The sequence below is a fragment of the Hemicordylus capensis genome, chromosome 5, assembly GCF_027244095.1.
Source record: "Hemicordylus capensis ecotype Gifberg chromosome 5, rHemCap1.1.pri, whole genome shotgun sequence".
Lineage (NCBI taxonomy): Eukaryota > Metazoa > Chordata > Lepidosauria > Squamata > Cordylidae > Hemicordylus > Hemicordylus capensis.
In genome coordinates, this window is record NC_069661.1 from 239,605,509 (window position 1) to 239,615,496 (window position 9,988).

The window sequence follows — 9,988 nt, forward strand, 5'->3', positions numbered from 1 at the left end:
TAAGCATTTGTAATCATTACAATAATACATATTATTATCGCTGTATTGAAAATGGAGGAATGAGCTTGGTGGCTTCTGTATGGCTACCTAGTGAGTTTATGGCAGAGGTGAGGTTTGAATCAGTGACTTCCCAATGTGTGGCTCAGTCTCTTTGCCACAGAGAATCATAAACTTCTGACCAGAGGATACAGCTCCAGTTTCTTGGTGACGATTAGCAGAAATCATAGTAGCAAGTTTTTAAGCCGTCACCTGTCACAATTGCTAGTCTTTTTCCAGGTAGCCAGAGGAACTGTGGATATTCCACAGACATGGTTTCCATGTGAATATATCTCTGGAGACAGTCAGGAAGGCACATCATATGGAAAATATTCTGAACTTGCCCCCAAGATGAACAACTGAATCAGAAGTATCAAAGGAAACCTCTTTCCCCACAGACGGATCGCTCAGCTTTGCCTTAGTGCTCCTCATCTCCGAGGGCAATTTCATATGCCACATGGGAGGACGCAAGCGAGTCGACACATGGTCTCATCCCCACTGCCTCAGATTTGTAAGGCACAAAGGGCCAGTACAGACTATACTGTCCTTGCCCTCACAATTCGGAAGGGGATGCACCAAGCAAGAGCAGCCCGTCATGAATTTCTCTGTGGAAGTCTCAACACCTATGTGTTGGGGTGTGTGTGTGTAATCCAAATGGCCCCTCTGCATGTACTCCAATACTGGTTTAAACAAATATGGGAAGCGCATGTAGAACTCATGCAATACAGTGATGTGCCCGAGAGTGTCAAGATGTCCACAAGACATCTCTCAGCATCTCCCCATCCTAAAAGAGTGGACAGGGATGGTATTGTCCAAACCAGCCCAACATGTGACCAAGGGTGCACATTGTGAACCTGCGCTGAGAAATGTGACCACGTTTGCTAAATTGGTTTTCACTTCAGACCCAAGCTTAACACAGAAAGGCTTATATATTGTCAAACAAACAGCATGGAACATCAAGAGCTTGCTGGAACTGCTATTCCAGAACAGTCTTTTTATCCCACAGGGCATCTGGCTAAATAGCAAAAGGTAAGTACTTTGCATGGTTCATTCAGTTAAGGATGTCTAGACACCAACATTAGAAGCTGAAGGCTGCGGCTGGGCTACTCATTAGATAAAAGAATTATGATAAAAAAACCTTGTTTCCGACAGATGGTCCCTATAGCCAGAAATCCTGCTTAACTGACATAGAAATTTGTCTAGCATAGTTCCTTGGCTTGCACTGGGACATTAGCTTATTGAAAAGCCCTATGCCTACATTATGTTGTACATGCATTCAAGTGTCTATACACAGGTGCATGTTTTTCTATCAATGACTGTATAGTATATGCATGCATTAAAAAGTGAACTTGGGTATAGGTCCAGGAAGCATACTGCTGCATGCGTGTTGAATATAACATGAATGACTATACATGTGTACAAATCAGTATGTGCGTACACTATAGATTGTACATTATTATTATTTATTCAATTTCTGTACATGTGTTGAACATGTAAATAGGGCTCAAATAGCAACAGATTTCAGCTACTGGAGGATGGAATTTCCAGGCTAAAGCAGAGACACATTTTCAGTGGTTTGTTAAAAGGCAGGAAGGAAGTGGCAAGAAGAGACCCAGGAGGAGCTTATTTACCTCAGGATACCTGGGGTTCCTTGCCAAGGTTGGTAATGACAGATTTCTTGGAAAGACTATTTGTCCATTATTACCAGTGTCCCTCTCACAACAGCAATGACCCTATAAGAACTCAATTATCCTCAAACCACCCAAAGAGAAAGGAAAACAAACAAACAATAATTTATAAAGCCTCAGGTTATTTCATCACCCAAAATAAACTGGCCAATCATAACAGAAGCTCTTGTGGTTATTTCCATCTTTTTCCTATGAGGGCCTCACATCATGTTTGGCCAGGCACAAAGTTACAAAAGCTATAAAAATACACACACCCTTAATCTGGAATGTGATTAAAGGAGGCCCAAGAATACAAATGTACACAGAGCATCTTCACAGAACTTTTTACAAATATTGCCAGCAGCTCCCGGTACATGTTAAACCCACATTTTAGATCCTATCTTTCCCACAAAGCATTTGTTCCAGAAAGCAAATTTTTTTCCAATTGGGAAAACATGCCTCTCTTTCTAAAGGGTAAGAATCAGTCCTTGGGATCTCCATATATGACCGAGAAAGACCCCTGCCTGAAACTTCCTAATGTTCAGAGAGCAAAAATCATCACTCCCCATTCCTCTGGGGGACAAAATACCTCCTAATAAAATCAGAGGAACAGAACTAGCAACTCCTCCCCCGCCTGGATGGGGCCCAATGAACTTAGTAGAATTATGTAACTTCTTATAGTTATGCTTTTCTGCAGTAGTGCTCCTGTACTTTTAACAGCTGTATGGCAAGGATCAATTAAACAGTGAAGCTTTCTCCCAGCATGTAGGTGCCAAGACAGGAAGGAATTTAACCTAAGGAATTTTTGCTTGTCACAACACTATTAAATTATTATTTATTAGAAAATCTGTTACTCAGTTCTACTGAGTTCAACCTTATTATCAAATAAGCAAGCACAAAATTGCTGCCCTAAACATCCATGCCCAGACTCAAAACTTACAAGAGGGGTTGCAGGGTGTGTGTGTGTGTGTGTGTGTATAAAGTCTTAATGGTTACAGAGCACAACTAGCATGGACTGCAATCTTATACATGTTTACACAGAAGCAAGTCTCACTGCCTTCAATGGAGCTTATCCTCAAGTATGTACAGGACTTCAGCAACAGAAAACTACATCGTTGAAAGCAACTATTTAAAGTGGAGATTCCAGAAAAACATTACAAAGTCAGACTTGAATTTACCCAACGACTCCAGCTTTTTCTTCAGTACAAAATTTATCCCTGTCTAATCTCTCTTCCCTAAGAAGCATCACTCCAAGAAGAAGAACAGATGAAATCCTGTTTCTGCAACTGTCTAAGGTCGCCACCCGACAGTACTGGGGCATAAAAACGGGATTGATTGATTGATTAAGTGCCGTCAAATCGGTGTCGACTCTTAGCGACCACATAGATAGATTCTCTCCAGGATGATCTGTCTTCAACTTAGCCTTTAAGGTCTCTCAGTGGTGCATTCATTGGGATACAGTACTCGAAAGTATGGCGTGAATATTACCTAACGACCACCCGCACTCCAGAGCAGAGAGCACGGCGTTTTTCTAATCTTTCGCTGCGCCCCCAAATCCAAAACCTACAGATACATAACCAAGACAAAGGGAAGCTAGCTAAAATGCCTTAAAGAGAAGATCATCTAAGACGTCTGCAGAAGCAGATTTAAAATAGAATTGCAAGCAATAAATTTGCTCCAACTTCGCTGCCTGCCAGTTTTAGGAGACAAGAAGCCACGTGTAGAAGGAAAGGGGAGCCGAACTGCTCTATTTTTAATTTTTGGCAGCAGAAACAGCCGAAACCTTTGTCGAGGGATAGACAGCTGCAGAAGAAGAGTTAGAAAGGCAATGATCAGCAAAAACGGGGGAAAAAAATCTGAAAGGGAGAAAATGGATGGCGTCGACAAAGGACAGATGCAATGGGCGCCAGGCATGAATCCCCATCACCCTGCCCAAAATGCCTACCTTCCAGGTCCCCAGCCCCAAGATGGGCATTTTTGTCTTCGTGCATAACTCCACGTACTTGGCCATGTCTGCCCAGTGCCCACGTCTGATCAACGGTATGGTAAACCAGCACTAGGCCAGGATATAAGCAGCGAGCGACACCACCGCTGCTACCAACCCATTTAATAAGCTCTGGCCACGCCCCGAGAGGATGCTAGGAGGGCGGAGAGAACAGCCCGGCCCCGGAGGGAGGGAAGAAAACGAGCGAGCGAGCAGCAGTTGCTCTTTCCTTGCTAGAGAACCGCTTCATTGGAGCGAGCGCGGCTTGGAAGGATAGGCTCGTTTGCGCCTGGAGACGGGCAGCAGGACCTTGTGAGCGGTGCATCTCCTGCCAGTGCTAGTTGACTTGGAAGGAAATCCCACTGAGTTCAAAGAGGTTTACTCTCAAGTAAATATGCATAGGATTGCAGCCGTAGAAGTTTGCAAAACATGCAATTTTCTACACCCCCCCCCAATTCTATTTTATCTTTAATATAAAAGGCGGTTATTCTTCAGGAGTCGAGGTATAGAAAATAGCCACAACAGATGCTTTGCAAAATGCACTGGGTTTTGTATATGTGGCGCAAGCTAATATTGAATGTCTCCAAGGCTAGAGCGTCGTGCCTTCTTTCAGTCTTGCTGTTCATATTGCCCGACCTATCGAGTTACTCACCTCCTGAAACGGTGCCTCTGGACTCCAGAGTAATTAATTAGTAGAGGCGGTTCAGATGCTCATTCAGCTCTGACACTCGCTGAATGACTTTGGGCCAGTCATTCTATCTCAGCCTATCCTACCCTACAGGGTTGTTGTAAAGCTAAAATAGGGGAAAGAATGTATGCCACCCTGCCTTCCTTGGAAGAACGGTGGGCTAAAACAAAATAAATAAAACTTGCTGTATGAGAAAGAGATTAGGAAATAGTATTTTAGATTAGTTTCTAAAATAGAATAAGGGTCTTAGAAATACCCAGTTCTTTCCTCAGTTTTTAGCAATTGCATTGAAGCATGTACTCCATTTCTACATTGAAGCATCTGCTCCAGTATACTTTCTGGTTTCTGTCTCCATGAATTCCTATTCCTAGTTTTTTGCCTTTTGAGGATGTAAGTGTGATTTGCTAGCATTAGCTTGGATCCAGACAACATTAGAGAGTGTCTCCTTCTGTATGATCCCCAATGCATGTTGTGGTCATCTGGAGAGGTCCATCTCCAGTTACCACCAGTACGTCTGATGACGACTTGGAACCGGGCCTTCTCTGTAGCTGCTCCTGGCCTATGGAATGCATTCTTGGCAGATATCCACAGTTTAGGCTAACTGTTGGCTTTTAAGAGAGCCCTAAAGACTTACTTGTTTGGCCTGGCCTTCCAAGGTTCTTAAATTATTTTAAAGTATTTTAATTGGTTTTTAACTGTGTTAAAATTGTTTCTATATTGTTTTATGTAGTGTGTTTGAAATGTTTGTTTTTATGTTATTTAAACTAGTTGTACACTACCCAGAACCTCTGGATGGGGTGGTTTATAAATGTAATAAATACAAATAATAATACATGAATTATCCTCAGCTTCAGCTTCCTTCCCAGAACCTAGAGTCTGGAAGTTAAATCTCTGACTGGCTGGGTGGATGCATCTTTTCTGTAGTGCAGGGTTGAACATCAAGTAGCTCCTCAGAGGCACTCTTTCTCTGGGACTTTGGGGCCAAGATCCAGGGCCTCCACACCTCCTGGGCCCCCCCAAATCCTCTTTAGGCAACCAAGATGATCAGGGGCCTAGAGCACCTTCCTTATGAGGCAAGGCTACAACACCTGGGGTTATTTAGTTTAGGGAAAAACAACAACTGCGGGGAGACACGATAGAGGTCTATAAAATCATGCATGGTGTGGAGAAAGTGGATAGAGAGAAGTTCTTCTCCCTCTTACATAACACTAGAACCAGGGGTCATCCCATGAAATTGATTGCCAGGAAGTCTAGGACCAGCAAACGGAAGTATTTTTTCACACAACGCATAATCAACTTGTGGAATTCTCTGCCACAAGATGTGGTGACAGCCAACAACCTGGATGGCTTTAAGAGGGGTTTGGATAACTTCATGGAGGAGAGGTCTATTGACGGCTACTAGTCGGAGGGCTATAAGGCCACTTCCAGCCTCCAAGGCAGGATGCCTCTGAGTACCAGTTGCAGGGGAGTAACAGCAGGAGAGAGGGCACGCCCTCAATTCCTGCCTGTGGGCTTCCCAGAGGCATCTAGTGGGCCACTGTGTGAAACAGGATGCTGGACTAGATGGGTCTTAGGCCTGATCCAGCAGGGCTGTTCTCATGTTCTTATGTAGTCTGTCCTGGGTGGTGTGGTCCTTGTGCTGCTGTGATTGTGACCTGTGATGGGTGCTTTAGACACGGAGGCGGGGGGAGTGGGGAAAAATATGTTGGATGGGGAAATGGTGTTATTATTATTATTACTAGTAATTTTAAGCCCGTTATAATAACGGGCGCTAGGTGTTGTTTTTTTAATTTATTCCTTCTTCCTTTCTCTTGCCCTTTTTTGGGGGGGATGCTTTCAATTTGCCAACAGCCATTTTTAGAACATAGAGATTAAGCCGTGCCATATTTCACACTAAAATCCATTTTGATAAAATACTGCTTACCTATCGCAGTTTTCTTGTCAGATCAAGATTGGCAGACAGAACACCAAACCTAATCATATTATTTAAGCCAACCCCAACTGTTGCATATTAAGAAATATTTATTAAGCAGACAGATAGATTCATAATACTGGGGCAGCGATGTTCTGTGAAAAGCAACAGTACTTTCCTCCGAGTAAACTTGCACAAACTGCAAACTTAAAAAGAGGAAGTGCTACACTCGGTTGGAGAACGTACCTGCATTATTAAAGTGCTGCAAATAAAATCCGCTTATTAACATGCCACATTCTGCGGTGATTGTTGTTTTAAACGATCAATATTGAGACGGCAACTTCTGTGTTGAGCAACCGCCCGCCCTCCCAGCTGCCGAGACCTCTTCTGCCCGGGACCACGTAGAGAAGGAGAGAGGAGCTCACATGCAGAGCTCCTCACTCCTTAAAGCCTCTTCACGTACTGCCGCTTTGGCCGAAAAGGACGCCTATTGCGTTCTTTTCGGCCAAAGCGCCAGTACAGGAAGAGACTTTAAGGAGTGAGGAGCTCTGAGTGAGCTCCTCTCCAGTCCTCTCGGCCGCCGCCAGTGGGGCCAGGCTTCTCGGCAGCGGCCACCGCCAGCGGGGCCAGTGTTCTCGGCGGCGGCTCGGCCTCCGCCAGCGGGGCCAGGCTTCTCAGCGGTGGCTCGGCCGTCACCAGCGGGGCCAGGCTTCTCAGCCTCCGCCAGTGGGGCCAGGCTTCTCGGCGGCGGCTTAGCCGTCGCCAGCGGGGCCAGGCTTCTCAGCCACCGCCAGCGGGGCCAGTCCTCTCGGACGCCGCCAGCGGGGCCAGTCTTTTCGGCCACCGCCAGTGGGGCCAGTCTTCTCGCCGCCAGCGAGGCCAGTCCTTTCTGCCGCCGCCGCCACCGCCGCCTCTCCCTGCTCAGATACAACATGGCCACCCGTGTCTGGGCAGCCGTATCTTTTTGGCAGTTCTGCGCACGCGCTCCGCGCATGCGCAGAACTGCCCAAAAAGACACGGGCAGCACGGCCGCACACCTAACCATTTTATGGTATAGGATTACATTTATATCCTGCTCTTCCTCCAAGGAGCCCAGAACGGTGTACTACATACTTGAGTTTCTCTTTTCACAACAACCCTGTGAAGTAGGTTAGGCTGAGAGCGAAGTGACTGGCCCAGAGTCACCCAGCTAGTTTCATGGCTCAATGGGGATTTGAACTCAGGTCTCCCCAGTCCTAGTCCAGCACTCTAACCACTACACCACACTTTCTGCTCATGAATATTTGCATAAATATACCTGCTTTTTATATTCTTACATTCTTGCGAGTTCAGTTGCTGTTTGTGCCCTCAAAAACCCACATGTTAAAATACTGGGTGTGTCGTGGTGTGTGTGTGTGTGTGTGTAGGGGGATGCCACTTAACTTGCAGGGGACCAGGATGTGTGTGTGCTCCAAAGGCCTTTAGGTCCAGGCTCCAAAACTACCTAGGTGCCTCTCTGAGCTCCTGGGCTTATCTGAAATAACTCTTGAGCTTGCTCTCCTTCCGTTCCCTTCCAGCCAACACTGCAAATTGGCTGAGTAGTTGGCATGCCTGACTGCACCATTTTTTAATCTCGTTTTCTTCCGGTGCTAACGGGTTGCTTTTCCTTTCTCTCCCACTAATTTCTCTCCAGTTCCTTCCTCTCACAAAGCAGACTGTCCTGCTCCCCTCCTGCCCTGCAGCAAAAGGATGTTTTGTTAACATCTATTAAATTAGTCTGTCAATAGCCATGTGTTTTTCTACAAGCAGCCATTTTGTGACTGGCTCTGCGCCACCCCAGTCCACCATTTTGTGATTGGCTCTTTATGTCCCTAATGGAGCTGCTCTTTCAGGCTGCGAGCTCCCAAGGCCCCAGCAGGGGAAAAAGGGGGAAAGTAGCTCCCAGAAGCTGTAATGTTGCCCATCCCTGCTCGTGCTCATTGCTAAGGCCTGCTGCAATGGACAGTTTGCCATCCACACACTATAACTGCTGACATTAATAATATATAGTCGGATAATTATATTTCTCTAGTACAACTTTAACTTTAAAGAACAATGAGTCTCTTTGCTTTTACATTGATGATTGCAGCACACATTAATACAGCCTACACAAGACAGGGCCTTCAGCAATGTCTGGCGGTGACAGGCTTCACCAAGCAATCCTTGCATGAGAATGCAGTGTTACAAGTGTGCCCAATTTTTGCTTGTGAAATGCTGATTTGTTTAACAAATGTATATATTGCTCTTCAATGAATATTTCTACCTTTAAATATATATATGATTAAAGCAATGAATAGAATATAAAACAGAGAAACTGATCAAATCAGTACAGTCAATAAAATCTTCATTTACTTTGCAATAGCCTGTCCTCCACTGGTTTAAAAGGTGACAGTATTTGTTATTCTGGTTAAAGATATTATTAGGAAAACATTATTTGACAGTAGCTATAACAGTCCAAATATACTTCTGTATCCAAGATGTGTGAAAAACATACTGTGGACTTAGCATTCATCCACTGGTATTTATATGTATGAGCCACTGATATTTACATGTACTGTATGTGCCCTATTTTATTTATTTCACTTATATACTGCCTGACTCTGAAGGCTCTAGATAGAGAGAATGAATGAATCTCTTTATTGTGGTCAGTGACCAGCCTTACACTACATCGAATATAATACAAGTCAGTACAAATCAATATGAGGTAAACAATATATAAACAGTATTAGTCCAAAATTAACATTTATTTATTTATTTAGACATTTTAATCCCGTTCTTCCTCCATGGAGCCCAGAGGAGCTATGGTTATGTTTCTCCTCACAACAACCCTTTGAGGTAGGTTAGGCTATGAGAGAAGCAACTGGCCCAGAGTCATCTAGTAGTGAGTTCCATGGCTGACTGGAGATTTGAACTCGGATCTGCCAGCCATCTTTAAAAATGAGCCGTGCTAATATTTTTGTGTGCACTAGAGAGGGTGTGCATTTGCACATGCATCCTCAGAAATCAAGTTTCAGAAGACACTTGGGAGGTGAAGCCCAAATAATGACAACTCTAGCAATTCACACTAGCAGTATTTTTATCAAGGCACCCTCAAAATGCAAACATAAAGACAAAATAGGGACAGTGACTTATAGGGACAGGTAACAAAAAGTAGAGAGTGTCTAGTAAGAATGGACAATTGGAATTATGGGAAGAGGATGTTAATTAGTTAGCATGAACATTTGATTCTTTTATTGCCCCAGTGAGCTAAACTGATGATGATGTGTTTAGAAAACCAAAGAAACTCCATGTTTGCCCAGAATACCACATTCTAACTCAAAGTAACCCCAGCCCAGCTCAGGGACATTACTGCCTCTCATGATCAACGTCATTATCTCTCTCCACTAAATTGTATCCAAGAAACTTGGTTCTCACAGGATTCTCACTGTTCTTTGCTGACAGTTTAGAAAACAGGATGTAACCAAATAAGGAGTAATCACCAGATGAACAATGAATCATTCGCATGCGTACTAGATACTTAGTCCACCATTTTATTGCCACGTATACTATGTCTAGGGTGTCAGCATCATTCAGATTGTCTGTATAAATGTAAGATGCACCTATAACCAATTTGTATTCAATGCAGAGCGATAGCCCATTGTATACTTTGCTAAACTGCAGTAGCAATAAAATGCCTCTAAGGA

General features: G+C 44.2%; 1 protein-coding gene across 2 annotated transcripts in view; it reads right to left on the reverse strand.

Annotated features, from left to right (window-relative positions):
* The window catches only part of LOC128327270 (aldo-keto reductase family 1 member B1-like), a 33,970-nt gene extending 27,293 nt beyond the window's left edge, over positions 1 to 6,677 (reverse strand). The window contains exon 1 of one of the 2 annotated variants that reach the window (XM_053255843.1): positions 6,534 to 6,677. In XM_053255843.1, coding sequence (XP_053111818.1) covers positions 6,534 to 6,539 — 6 coding nt within the window. In that variant the 5' untranslated portion in view covers positions 6,540 to 6,677. Of the gene's footprint in view, positions 1 to 3,648; positions 3,848 to 6,533 lie in introns of those variants that run through there. The other variant, XM_053255841.1, reaches the window with a different exon arrangement.
* Between the last annotated feature and the right edge of the window lie 3,311 nt (positions 6,678 to 9,988).